The following is a 15156-nucleotide window of genomic DNA, read 5'->3' as shown; positions in this document are numbered from 1 at the left end:
GGTTACTACATGATTCCATATGTGTTATTTCATAGTTTGATGGTCTAAATTCTGGGTGCTCATTCTCAGACAAGATCACTTTCTCAGGCTAGACAAGATGACGCCTTATCCCTAGCAAGAAATGTATGTGCTTCTGTCTAACTATTATTAATAATAGTTAAAATAGTTGACTTTAATCTAATATCTTGAAACATGTACACATTTAAGAGGAGGGGTTGAAAATGTGTAATGATAAACAAGAGAAGTGCATTGCGTTCTGTTGGCTACTCTTTAATGTCAGCACGGATGACAGAAATGATAAGGGGTCTTTTTGGTTTTCCAAAGTCCTTTTCACCTGTCCCCTATCACTGTGGTGTTTGCTACTGGCTGGCCTTTGTTCGCTCATTGGCTGGTTCAGATTTACCTACAACAAAAGAGGAGGTGAGTGTCCTATTCTGTAGTATGTCATCCGTGCCCTGTGAATCAGTCATATATAAATATATAGAAAATCTAACTCTGTATATAACTCAGCACGTTCAATGCTTTCAATGGGGATCCTCCATTAAACATGCTTTTTAGTCCAGGTTACTACATGATTCCATATGTGTTATTTCATAGTTTTGATGTCTTCACTATTATTCTACAATGTAGAAAATAGTCAAAAATAAAGAAAACCCATGAATGAGTAGGCGTGTCAAAGCTTTTGACTGGTACTGTATGTGTCGTATGCATGTGGTTTATGTGTTAGCCCCTGAAACCCTACCTCTTCATTTTCATCTTCCATCAGAGGAAGATAGTGTGCCTGGCTGCCTGCCTAAGCAACTTCTTGAATTCAGCATTGTTCAGTCAGTCTAAACCTGGGTCTTGTTCATTAGGACACAGAACAATTTTTTTTCGAAATGTTTTGCAACGGAAAACAAATGTGAGCCTTTCTTATTGAACAAATCCAGGTAGTCCTTTCTGTAAATGTTTTTCTTGTTTGGTGCCTAAAGAACACAATCCTGATCAACTAAAGACCATAACATGTATGCAAGGATGACTAACTAAGTTGCTTTCGATAAAAGAGTCTGCTAAATGGAATATATTCTTATTATAAAACAGCTCAGTGGTCTGCTGCACCTTTCGGCAGTCTCCCTCCGAGGACAGTGAACTTCTCTGGGCTCCGGAGGAACTCCACCACCTCCTGCAGCTCGTTCTTGGCCTCCTCTACCCCCTTGACGTGCTCAAATGTCACGTTCTTCATCTGGACAGGGTCCACCGAGTCCAGGCCTGATGTGGTTCGGAATCGCACTGTCCAGAATGGTTAGATTAAGGTTCGAAATCACACTGCTCGGATGCAAACACATTCTTAGCTATGGTTAGTTTGTTTTTTTTGCCAACAAAATCACTGTTTTTTAAGAAGCATTCAGTAAAGTAAATTGATGGAAACACTTAGCATCACATCAAGTTCTCGATTACTCATCATCCGAATTGACACACAAAAAGAATGCTCAGCAAATTTGAATGCATCAGCAAAAAGTTAAGGCTCAATCTGGGAGGTTGTTCAATTGCCATTTAAATACATTATATAGGCTGCCCATTTATTTATGAAGAATGGAACTTTAAACAGACAATATACTGCTTCATAAACCATCATGTCACTCTCATGGACTGCATATGAAGTTGACAGTGGTTACACTTCTCCAGGCCCATCCCTCTGCAGTGAGGAGTGCAGTTGGGCTGAAACGCAAACTCCAGATTGTGGCTTTAAAGTAAAATGCCACCCCAAAACCTTTGGTATTTGTTTCATTCATCCATTGTTGACATAGGCCCAAAATGTTTTGCTTGTCTGCAATCAAGTTTCAAGATATGTAACTTTAAAAATAAATCATCCCTGTATGATGCATTTTGCATAATTTGATGCATTTTGCATCATATGGGGTTATTTCTGTATACCAATAGTTTTTGGGTGGAGTTTTCCTTTAAAAAGTACACACCAAGCTGCATGCCAGAGTACACACCAAGCTGCATGCCAGAGTGAAGGTCTTTGAGCTTGATAAAATGAAAAAGGAGCCTTTACCCGATAGGAAGGGGGTCTTGGAGAGGCCGTAGAGTCCCACCAGCAGCAGGACCAGCAGTATAAACCTCGTCCTCCTCAGAGAATCTGCAGAGAAGGGGAGAGAATGTGTGTTTCAATCCGCTTTCAAGAAAAATGTAAGTTGACAACACTTATCTCTTGCTGCAGTGAGCGTTTAATTATCAATGCAGGCCTTCGAGGCCTGTGGGCTGAAATGTTGGTAATTTAATGCTCACTGCAAGGAGAGTAGACTTTCATTTTCTGAATCCGCTAACAGCCAACATTATGGGAGGCAACGCAGACCTAGTTCATATTTAGAAGGAAAGAAACAAGAGACAATGTTGTGAAACGAAGGAGATACTACCTGAGCTTGTCCACTGAGAACTGCGTTTTGGTATTCCATCTTAAAATGTTTAGCCATGTTGTGTCTCAGTGTGCATGGCATGGCCCTGGTCTTATTGTGTAGTGTGGTGTTCTGTAGCGTTGTGTGTGTGTGTGTGTATACACTTGCCTTGTTTGCGCTGTGTCAGCGCCTGGGATTTTAGGAATCCCTCGGCAAACCCTGTCTTAAAAGAATCTTGCTGCCCATCTGGAATGTTCTTGCTCTTCAGGAGCTTGTCCAAGGTTTCCACCTCCATCCCCTTATCACGCGTCAGGAGGCCCTCCATGAGACAACAGAGTCATAGATGTTTACAATGCATGGAAGGTACGATCCTTCCTTGTCTAATGAGGAAATGCTTGTTTTTGTTTTCTGTTGTAAAACATTTTAACACATTTTGGTATGATGTGACATAATGAACATGACCCAAGTACTCTTTCCATAGAGTGACAGAGTACAGACAAACCGGGGTCTCACCTTCATAAAAGATGGGGTAAAGCCATCTGGTTCCATGGGACGCTCAAAGCCTGCCTGCAGTCGCTTGTGTTTCCTTAGAGTTTTAAAGCCTCGGCTTTGGACCCACACTGGAAACAAGGGCACACGTATGTTTAACATATAGAAAATCAAACTATACATTTATAAGATGTTTGGTAAATTTGAATGCACTTCATGCGTTCACTCATATGGGAGAGTGATTGTAAAACAATATAACAAACATCCTGCTATGAACTTTGGCTTTCACCTGGAATTGTTTATTTATGTTTGAGGAAAAAAACTACTTTTCAAACCATATGATCTAGTACATAATAAAAGTATAAATCAATCAAATACAAATATGACAACCTGGTCTCAGAGCGATTTGTATGGTATGTATTAATTTGTGGATGTCCATCACCCATTATGTATTTTTTATTTTACCTTTATTTAACTAGGCAAGTCAGTTAAGAACAAATTCTTATTTTCAATAACGGCCTAGGAACAGTGGGTTAACTGACTTGTTCAGGGGCAGAACGACATATTTTTAGCTTGTCAGCTCGGGGATTTGATTTTGCAACCTTTCGGTTACAAGTCCAACGCTCTGACAACTAGGCTACCTGCCCCCCAAAAAATAATTCATAAGATATGATATAGTATGAGATGTTACGAATTACAATTCGTATTACACAGTATGTTATGAATTTGCAAAACATATGATATCTTATGAATTCTAGTTAGCTGGCTAACGTTAGCTAGACTAGGGGTTAGGGTTAAGGTTAAGCTTAGGAGTTAGGTTAAAGGGGTTGCAGATAGGGGTAGGGTTAGCTAAAAGGGTTAAGGTTAGGGGAAGGGTTAGCTAACATGCTAAGTCGTTTCAAAGTAGCTAAGTAGCTGCAAAGTAGAAAAAAGTAGTAAGTAGTTGAAAAGTTTCTAATTAGCCAAAATGCTAAAGTTGTCCATCCATTATATGTCCACCCACCAACCCCGATCAACCAAACTACTTTGCATTAAGTAACCATCTGTCTTATCATTATGTTTTTATTTATTTAACTAGGAAAGTCAGTTAAGAACAAATTCTTATTTACAATGACAGCCTACCCTGGCCAAACCCTAACCCGGACGATGCTGGGCCAATTGTGCGCTGCCCTATGGGACTCCCAATCACATGCGGATGTGATACAGCCTGGAATCGAACCAGGGTCTGTAGTGATGCCTCTAACACTGAGGTGCAGTGGCTTAGACCGCTGTGCCACTCGGGAGCCCACCAAAGTAACCATAACATATCGTACTAATTTCAGTGTCCCGGATTTACATGTACTATGTTACATCTAATCTATGAGACCAGGCTGAATATTATGATATCATAGTGAATTCATGACATGTGAATTAACAAGCCTTCCCCAACTAACTGGCAGATATCTCTCTAAAATTATTATTATTATTTTGCTCAGAAAACATTTTTTAATTGAAATAATTTGTAAACAAAAATTGCCCTGCGAGTGATTTTATTTGGCCCCCAAAGTTTTCTGAGAAAAACAAATGGAACTGTTTTATTATTATTATTTGGATTGTTGGACATAAGACAGTAAAAACACCAGCAAATCAGCTCCAAGTGATTTCAATTTTGGAAATCTGTCCTAAAGTATTCCCACATCTAATAGAGAGATATACAGTATGTGATGATACACAAAATGTATGAAAGATTTGAAATGATTATGCTTAGTCAAATGTTGTATCTGTTTGGGCTTCTTGGAGTCTACAAATTATTCATAATTAAGTTCCCCCCCTGACCATCCTCTCAATAAAAACATTTAAAAATCGGTCCACTAGTTGATGAACCCTGCTTTATATGTCTAGTTTTAGGAACATCTAGCCAAAATATCATGACATAAGTGAGTCAAAATGTGTGAAATTTGTGAAAGTCTAAATCAACATTTTGGCCATTTAAAACAGTGTGTGTCCACCTTATCGACAAGGGGAGATGCACTCTGAACATTTTACTTTTTTCTTGGTTCTACTGATGTGCTTGTCTGTCTCCGACATAAAATATATATATATATACTTTTTGACTTCCACACAAAATTACTTATTTATTTTTCAGTTTGAGTGAATCGGGAGGTTTGGACCGGAAGAGCAGCTTTTCTAAGGACCTAAGGACCGCCCCCTTGACGTGAGGTGGCAAAGAGGAGACAAGAATGTGATGTAATGACGCAGATGACCAGTGGATGAAGCCAGAGACATGTTTATTAAACAGAAGCCTAGAATGGCTAGTCTTTTGTGCTCTGACTTACAAAACGTTGGGAAATTAATAAAATAAGTAATTTAAGCATATTATCAGTCAGCAAGTCAAGTAACTGCATCGAGCACTTTAAGCTTAAATAGATTATAGAATAGAATGAATTTCTGTTACCTGGCCAGTAGTGGAGCTCTGTGAAAATGGATTGAAGAGGTGAGGGGATCTGTCTGCAGAAAACAGGGGAGTCAATGCCAATTTTGCCACCAAAGAACCCTAGAAAGACAGTATAAGGAGAGTTGGATGTACATATTCAACCCAAATGGTCTTCTTCACTTCAGACAATCCTCTTAGGATTTAGTTACATTTATAACCACATATTCGTGATTCTCTGTCTTAAAATAAATGTGTTCATATAAACGATACACAATTAATTCCATAAAATACAGCAAATCGGTGCTATGCAAAAACATGCATTTTTGGTATTTTATATTTTATTAGGATCCCCAATTACGGGGGGCCCAAACAGTAAACAAAACACACACAAAAAAATATATATATATACACAAAACACTACATAATACAACACAATGCAAATTTTATTAGAATTTATATATACACACATATACTGAACAAAAATATAAACTCAGCATGCAACAATGTCAAAGATTTTACTGAGTTACAGTTCATATAAGAAAATCAATAAATTGAAATAAACTCATTAGGCCCTAATCTATGGATTTCACATGACTGGGAACACAGATATGCAGCTGTTGGTCACAGATACCTTAAAAAACGTAGGGGTGTGGATCCGAAAACTAGTCCGTATCTGGTGTGGCCGCTATTTGCCTCATACAGTGTGACATCTCCTAAGCATAGAGTTGATCTGGCTATTGATTGTGGCCTGCAGAATGTTGTCCCACTCCTCTTCAATGGCTGTGTGAATTTGCTGGATATTGGTGGCAACTGGAACACACTGTCGTACACATCAATCCAGAGCATCCCAAACATGCTCAATGGATGACATGTCTGGTTAGTATGCAGGCCATGGAAGAACTGGGACATTTTTGCTTGATTACCAACAACGACGAGACGGCCGACAAGGAGGAGGTGAGGGCCCTCGAAGAGTGGTGTCTGGGAAATAACCTCACACGCAACGTCAACAAAACAAAGGAGATGATCTTGGATTTCAGGAAACAGCAGAGGGAGCACCCCCTTATCCACTTCGAGGGGAGAGTATTGGAGAAGGTGGAAAGTATTAAGTTCCTCGGCGTACACATCACAGACATACTGAAATGGTCCACCCACACAGACAGCGCCTTCCTGAGCGGTATGGCAGCTGCGTGTTCCCATGGTGTTTATACCTGCGTAGTATTGTTTGTACAGGCGTTTGGAAATTGCTCCCAAGGATGAACCAGACTTGTGGAGGTCTACAACTTTTTTTCTGAAGTCTTGGCTGATTTTTATTGATTTTCCCATGATGTCTAGCAAAGAGGCACTGAGTTTGAAGGTAGGCCTTGAAATATATCCACAGGTACACCTCCAGTTGACTCAAATTATATTAAAATAGCCTATCAGAAGCTTCTAAAGCCATGACATAATTTTCTGGAATTTTCCAAGCTGTTTAAAGGCACAATCAACTTAGTGTATGTAAACTTCTGACCCACTGGAATTGTGATACAGTGAATTATAAGTGAAATAATCTGTCTTTAAACAATTGTTGGAAACATTACTTGTGTCATGCACAAAGTAGATGCCTAACCGACTTGCCAAAACTATACTTTGTTAACAAGAAGTTTGTGGAGTGGTTGAAAAACTAGTTTTAATGACTCCAACCTAAGTGTATGTAAACTTCTCACTTCAGCTGTACATATTCTTATTTATTCCTTTACACTTGTGTGTATAAGGTAGTTGTTGTGAAATTGTTAGATTACTTGTTAGATATTACTGCAAGGTCAGAACTAGAGGCACAAGCATTTCACTACACTCGCATTAACATTTGCTAACCATATGTATATAACCAATAAAGTTTGATTTGATTTGAATGGTGGCAGATGAATGGCACGACAATGAGCCTCAGGATCTTGTCACGGTATCGCTGTGCATTCAAATTGCCATAGATAAAATGCAATTGTGTTCGTTGTCCGTAGATTACGCCTGCCCATACAATAACCCCCCCGCCACCATGGGGCACTCTGTTCACAACGTTGACATCAGCAAATCACTCACCCGCGCAACGCCGTTTGGCCGTTAATGTTGACACCGGGATTCATTTATGAAGAGCACACTTCTCCAGCGTCCCTGAAACAGTTTCTGGCAGTTTGGGCAGAAATTCTTCGGTTGTGCAAACCCACAGTTTCATCAGCTGTCCGGATGGCCATTCTCAGACCATTCCGCAGGTGAAAAAGCTGGATGTGGAGATCCTGGACTGGCGTGGATACACATGGTCTGCGGTTGTGAGGCTGGGTGGACGTATTGGAGACAGCTTATGGTATAGAAATTAACATTAAATTATCTGGCAACAGCTCTGGTCAGCATGCCAATTGCACGCTCCCACAAAACATGCGACATCTGTGGCATTGTGTTTTGCGACAAAACTGTACATTTTAGAGTGGCCTTTTATTGTCCCCAGCACAAGGTGCACATGTGTAATGATCATGCTGTTTAATCAGCTTCTTGATATGCCAAATGTGTCAGGTGGATTGATTATCTTGGCAAAGGAGAAATGCTCACTAACAGGGATGTAAACAAATGTGACCGACCGGCTCGATTAGATCTTATGTAGCAAAAAAAAATTTGTAACACTGGATAAAAGTATAGACTTTGAGCTACAAAATGGTATATCATATACACTACAATTGAGGAACTTGTAACCTTACTTGAGAAAATGGCCATTGAATGTTTTGGTAAACCTACTGGAGAGCTCTTCTTTGTCTACACCCATTCAGCATCATTCACACCCTCTTAAGTTAGCCCCACCCATCTCTGAGGATTCACATGTGAGGCCATGTACTAAACAACCAAAGAATTCAAGACTAAAGGCTGGTTTATACTATATCTAATCGACAGTTGTCGCAGTGACATCCTAAACATTATATTGTCGTCCGACATCAAACTTGTCGTTGTCGTTATGAAAAGGTACAACACAAAAACTACAGGCTGCATGACATCAGCTTTCTGGTGGTCCAAAATAGCATAACACCAATAAACCCACCCATTTAAAAATGAAAAGCAACTTGTTTTGGTTCACTTTTAGCTTATTGGCTAGCTAATGTTAAGTTAGCTAGTTAGCCAGTTCAAATAATGACCATATACTTTAACTGACAATGTCAGGGGCACAACTTTCACTGGGGGGACATGTCCACCCCACATTCTTAAATTGCATTTTTGCTCCCACCAGTTTTATAATTGGAATGTGATACAAAACGAGGCAATGATGTGCTTTAGGACCATGCAAACACCTCAGAGCGGCTGGGTAGGCTGTTTGGAGTGTTTATCCGACAGGATAAAATATTTCAATAGTTATAATAATTATGTCCCCCCACTTCTAAAACCAAAGTTGCGCCCCTGCCTACACATACTGACCAGCTCATGTTACAGACAGAAGCGTGCTACATGGCAGACCAATCCGAACTCATCTCTCGGCATGTCCAGCCCAGCCATTACCTCAGCCAATCATGACTAGTGGGAAGGTTCCTGTCTTATTCCGTGGCTAAACCAACTAGGCTAGTAATTTAACAATTTTATTTGTATTTACAGATGGCATACAAGTTTGTTACTAAGGCACATGAAAGTTTACATGTTCCAGAAGACATTTCTGCCACAAAAAAAAACGCAATAATACAATTTTAAAAAGTTTACGTTCAAATGGCTGTCCTGTGAGGTAGTGACGCGTGACATACGCCTAGTTTCCTGAAACCAGTCACAAATTTGTGCACAAAATTTGAGAGAAACAAGCGTTTTGTGCATATGAATAAATTCTGGGATCTTTTTCAATTTATGAAACAATTTATGAAACATAGGGCCAACACATTTGCGTTTATATTTTTGTTCAGAATAAAAATGTGCCCATTCACAGTCCCCAAGGTGTTCTTTTATCCATTTCTTTAACAGTTTTTTTTTGCTAGCTTGAGTTACCTTGGGTGGCAGAGAGTTACATGTAGTCATGGGCATGGCTCTATTTAATACTGTGTGTTTCCCAGCCTCTGTTTTTGCATGTCTTGTGCAGAACTGATGAGTGTCCGAACTGTGTGCCAAATGCTTGAACAGGCAGTTTGCTACATTTAACACATCAACACCACGCACAATGACCAATAGTGTCAGGATAGTGAGCCAGGAGAGATTGACATGCATATCACTGACATTCAACCTCCGTGTACATCTAAGTGCAATACGTGCTGCTCTGTTCTGGACCAACTGCAATTTTCCTGTCCTTCTTTGCCGCACATGACCACACAACTGGGCAGTAGTCCAGGTGCAACAAAACTATGGCCTGTAGGACTTGCTTGGTTGATATAGATGTCAAGAAAGCAGAGCAATGCCTTATCATGGACAGACCTATTCCAATTTTAGCACAACCATTGAGTCTATATGTTTTGACCATGACAGCTTGCTATCTAGGGTTACACCCAGCAGTTTAGTCTCCTCAACTTACTCAATCACCACATTATTCAGTAATAGATCAAGATGAGGTTCAGGGTTGAATGAGTTTTTGTCCCAAAAATGACGTATTTAGTTTTTGACATTATTTAGTGCCAGCCTATTGCTAGTTACCCATTCTAAAATTGACTGGATCTCTATGTTAAGGGTGTCAGTTATTTATTTTACTGTCGTAGCTGACGTGTATACAGTTGAGTCGTCAGCGTATATAGACACACAGGCTTTATTCAAGGTCAGTGGATGGTCATTAGTAAAAACAGAAAACAATAATGGCTCAAGCTGGCTGCCCTGCGGTACACCACACTAAACTGAATTTGCATGAGAGAGGCCTCCATGAAAGAAAACCCTCTGTTCTATTAGATAAAACTCTCAATCCATGATAAGGCAGAGTGTAAATCCATAATGTAAATCCATAACCCCTATGTTTTTTCTGCAATAAGTTATGATCAATGATATCAAAAGCTGCATTAAAATCTAACAAACCAGCTCCCAAAACCTTCTTATTATCAATTGCTTTCAGCCAATCATCAGTCATTTGTGTCAGTGATGAGCATGTGGAGTGCCCTTCCTTATAAGCATGCTGAAAGTCAGTTAATTTGTTTTCTGTAAAATAACATTGTATTTGGTCAAACTTTTTCCAAAAGTTTTCTAAGCATTGGTAACAGGCTGATTGATCGGCTGTTGGAACCATTAAAAAGGGTGCTTTGCTATTTTTGGGCAGCGGAATGACCTTTGCCTCCCTCCAGGCCTGAGGGCACACACTGTCTTCTAGGCTTAAATTGAAGATGTGGCAACCAGGAGTCACAATGTATTCTGCTACCAACTTCAGCAATTTACCATCCAGATTGTCGGTACCAGGTAGATTGTAATTATGTATTGATAGCAACAACTTTTTCACCTCTTCCACACCAATTTTGCCTCATCATCACAAGATGTATTCTATGCTCCAATCACAAGCAGGCAACGACACACACACCCTTTGATATGGGCCCCAACAACACAAGAGGCTATTTAAACTCAGCTAAATCGGGTTATAGTAGATATACTACAGTGCCTTGCAAAATTATTCATCCCCCTTGGCATTTTTCCTATTTTGTTGCATTACAACCTGTAATTTAAATGGATTTTTATGTGGATTTCATGTAATGGACATACACAAAATAGTCCAAATTGGTGAAGTGAAATGAAAAAAATTACTTGTTTAATTCTTATGGCTTGAATCCCGCTAACGGGATCGATGTGACAACAGCCAGTGAAAGTGCAGGGCGCCAAATTCAAACCAACAGAAATCTCATAATTAAAATTCCTCAAACATACAAGTATTTTACACCATTTTAAAGATAAACTTGTTGTTAATCCCACCACAGTGTCTGATTCAAAAAGGCTTTACGACGACCCAGCCACGTTTCATCTTCAATGCCCTTGCTGATGGAAGGAGGTTTTCACTCAAAATCTCACGATACATGGCCCCATTCATTCTTTCCTTTACACGGATTAGTCAACCTGGTCCCTTTGCAGAAAAACAGCCCCAAAGCATGATGTTTCCACCCCCATGCTTCACAGTAGGTATGGTGTTCTTTGGATGCAACTCAGCATTCTTTGTCCTCCAAACACGACGAGTTGAGTTTTTACCCAAAACTTATATTTTGGTTTCATCTGACCATATGACATTCTCCCAATCTTCTTATGGATCATCCAAATGCTCTCTATCAAACTTCAGACCAGCCTGGACATGTACTGGCTTAAGCAGGGGGACATGTCTGGCACTGCAGGATTTGAGTCCCTGGCGGTGTAGTGTGTTACTGATGGTAGACTTTGTTACTTTTGTCCCAGCTCTCTGCAGGTCATTCACTAGGTCCCCCCGTGTGGTTCTGGGATTTTTGCTCACCGTTCTTATGATAATTTTGACCCCACGGGGTGAGATCTTGCATGGAGCCCCAGATCGAGGGAGATTATCAGTGGTCTGTAAGTATGTCTTCCATTTCCTAATAATTGCTCCCACAGTTGATTTCTTCAAACCAAGCTGCTTACCTATTGCAGATTCAGTCTTCCCAGCCTGGTGCAGGTCTACAATTTTGTTTCTGGTGTCCTTTGACAGCTCTTTGGTCTTGGCCATAGTGGAGTTTGGAGTGTGACTGTTTGAGGTTGTGGACAGGTGTCTTTTATAATGATAACAAGTTCAAACAGGTGCCATTAATACAGGTGGAGGACAGAGGAGAAGAAGTTACAGGTCTGTGAGAGCCAGAAATCTTGCTTGTTTGCAGGTGACCAAATACTTATTATCCACCATAATTTGCAAATAAATTCATTAAAAATCCTACAATGTGATTTTCTGGATTTGTTTTCTAATTTTGTCTGTCATAGTTGAAGTGTACCTATGATGAAATTACAGGCCTCTCTCATATTTTTAAGTGGGAGAACTTGCACAATTGGTGGCTGACTAAATACTTTTTTGCCCCACTGTATATTCATGTCATAGCTAATTTGTCAACGATAAATATTGATACATTACTAGCTGAAACACTTAAATCTCCAAAAATAAGTGGGTGATGGGGATTTCAGAACCAAACAGGCTACATTGTCCCCCATAATCTGATAGTGGTAGTGGGGTGGTAGATGCCTAATCTCCCTTATGGCTCAGCTCAGGTGCCAACATATTACATACCCCGTAGACATACGGTACATAATTTACACACACACACACACACACACACACACACCCAGCTCAGAGGCCCAGCTCATGGGCTCAATCAGCCGCAGATTTTAATTTAGAATGGAAAATGAATGTGTTTATGCAACAAATGTTAGTTCATCCTATCAAACTGAAAATGCATCGATTCGTTCTCTAAAACGCATCATTCCTGTATCGTATTTGAGCCCATGCATCTAGATACCTATTGAATCATCTTGAAAGGAAAATATGCACATCCCTACGGGTAACATTAATGTCAGCATTCATCTAAGATTATTTTAGTGCTAAACATAACCTTTATGTTTTTGTAATAATCACCAACCAGCAGTAAAGTTCCAATAGTCTTCATTATCAATAGGCATGTCCTTAGCCTCACCATGCTTGTTGTGAAAGAATGACTGCGAGGACAGGTGGGAGGTCCTCCAGGCCTTTTGGCTGGGGCTGGATGAGGACGGCACACCCTGTTGACTCAGACGTGGTAACACACCGCTCACTATCTCGTCCAGCTGCCGCACACCCAGGTCAGACAGGCCCAGGTCCCTCAGGCTCCACATGGGCTACGCATACGAGCACAAACAGGGATGGACACACACACACACACACACACTTTAAATGCTTTATTTGAATCCACAAATCATATTACATATCAAAAAGATTCAAACATTTCAAAGGTTACAGATACATGGACACTTCTAGATACAGAAAGCACCTTCACCATATATACTAAGCTGCCCATGACCGCTGACACAGAGCAGTATTTGCAAGCTGCTTTGCCTTGGTTCTTGGCAGGCCTATAATCTGTAGGTCACGTGTGTTTACCTCGTTACTATGCAAGTCCTGTTCTGAGGCATGCTGTTTCTGCGGAGGTTTAGCAGTGGCACTGCTGCTGCTTCCCACTGAGCTCTTCAGGGAGTGGAGGGCGTTGATCAGGTGACTCAGGGGGACAGTGACCTGCCAGGAAACACAGACATCAGTTCAAAGACACTAATTCCTGTTGAGTATAAAACTACAAAATGGACAAGACCAATTTAAACCTTTGTCCACACAACACGAACGCTGTCATGAACAAAGTGAGGCTGTTCCAAAAGTATTGTATCTTACTATATAAAAAGGAAGTAAAGAAACAAGGAAGGATGGAAGTAAACAAGGAAGGAGAAGCAGAAAGCATTTATGAGTGAAGATACATTCTGGGTGTTTTTTGTTATTATTATGGAATAAAATTATATAAATGAACAATGGCCAGTATATGCTATACTATAGTAAATACTATGAGCAGAAAAAATTATGCCAACCGCCATCATAGCCCACAGAAGAAAAATAAGAACAAAGTAGAATTTTGCAAAAGCAGAACCCTTAGTTAAATGAACCTTGGTTGACCGGAAGCAGTTGCACATTTAAATACAGCTGCAAAGATTTGATTAACTTATTGGCAGCAACAATAAGACTTTCGGTTTTGCCTTCAAAATAAAAGTCTTCGTTAAAACGCTATGTGTATGATACGATATCGATATTTGTTTGCTGCTTTGCATAGTCATGGTGCATAATGTTCAAATTGTTACAAAATGATAACTACTAAACTAAAGAGAATGACTACTTTATAGAAGATAAATAATATAAAAAGTGGAGCACAATGAGAAATGGCTGTTTTTAATATGTAATTTTATGATATGTGTATGACTGGTGCTATGCTTAAAAGTGTGTCTTGGTTCTTACAGATCCTATCACGGTTATAATTTATTTCCAGTTTGCTTGAGTTGTATTCCTGGATGATAATATGGCCTAGTCACTAGTGTCTTATTAAAGCCTCATGCGTTTTATCCTAGCTCTGTGAAACCATAACACTATGTGCTGTGCCCAGGAGTTGTCTTGCCATCTCTTGCTAAAAAATACAAATCATTTGGTCATTCAGAGTTTGTGATTATTTACCCATGCAACAGGACATAGCCGCCAATGCAGTTCACTGTATAAGGAATACATATTGAACTGTAGAGGAAAACGTTTACTACACCTCTCAGCTAAAGTGAGGTGCAAGACTCAATAGGGTCTCCACCAACCAAATATGTTTAGGGGATGGTGTCGTACGGACTGTTGCTGGATTTTTACTCCACCGCCTCCATAGTCCCCAATGCAATACAGTGTATTGGACTCCACTACCGGTCTCAGCTAAAGTGGGGTGAAAAAGGCTCAGTAGGGTGAGTTTGAACAAAAAGCGAAGTCATAGGAACGCTGGTCTTTTACTGTGGTCAAACAGCTTAAAATGGGGTGACAGGTCCCTATACGGTTCAAGTATAGCACTGTGTCATAGGACACATATATTGTCATACCAAAATACTTTAGAATTTAAAAAGACATATCTTAGAATCTTCCATCTGGTGGACACACAATATTTTTATTCAAAAAGTCAAGAGATGCAAGTAAAGTTGGTCCAAGAAAGCACATTTTATTGATAACAAATATCACAATGAAGTTAATTAATCAAACTGATCATCAACAGTTACACAGAAGTTTCAAATTAGGTTTCAAGTGTTATTGTCACATGCACAAGTACAATGGGTGGACTAAAAGGCCAGCAACATGGTATTATTCAATGCACTATGAAATGACACCTTATATACATTCTACAGATCCCACTGAGTATTCCCTACAACATTTTTACTGCTGCACATAGAATAACATTTGCT

General features: G+C 39.8%; 1 protein-coding gene across 1 annotated transcript in view; it reads right to left on the bottom strand.

The window, feature by feature from the left end:
* Positions 1-15156, bottom strand: part of LOC139386923 (ATP-dependent zinc metalloprotease YME1L1-like) — a 46535-nt gene that overhangs the window by 15661 nt on the left and 15718 nt on the right. Inside the window, exons 2-8 of the mRNA XM_071132810.1 lie at positions 13295-13426; positions 12852-13032; positions 5302-5400; positions 2892-2998; positions 2547-2697; positions 2039-2122; positions 1099-1269 (exon numbers count right to left, since the gene is read on the bottom strand). Coding sequence (XP_070988911.1) covers positions 1099-1269; positions 2039-2122; positions 2547-2697; positions 2892-2998; positions 5302-5400; positions 12852-13032; positions 13295-13426 — 925 coding nt within the window. The remainder of the gene's footprint in view (positions 1-1098; positions 1270-2038; positions 2123-2546; positions 2698-2891; positions 2999-5301; positions 5401-12851; positions 13033-13294; positions 13427-15156) is intronic.

Source organism: Oncorhynchus clarkii, chromosome 28 (genome assembly GCF_045791955.1).
Source record: "Oncorhynchus clarkii lewisi isolate Uvic-CL-2024 chromosome 28, UVic_Ocla_1.0, whole genome shotgun sequence".
Classification (NCBI taxonomy): domain Eukaryota; kingdom Metazoa; phylum Chordata; class Actinopteri; order Salmoniformes; family Salmonidae; genus Oncorhynchus; species Oncorhynchus clarkii.
The sequence above is the reverse complement of the archived record's forward strand: the minus strand, read 5'-3'. Positions and strand labels throughout refer to the sequence as shown.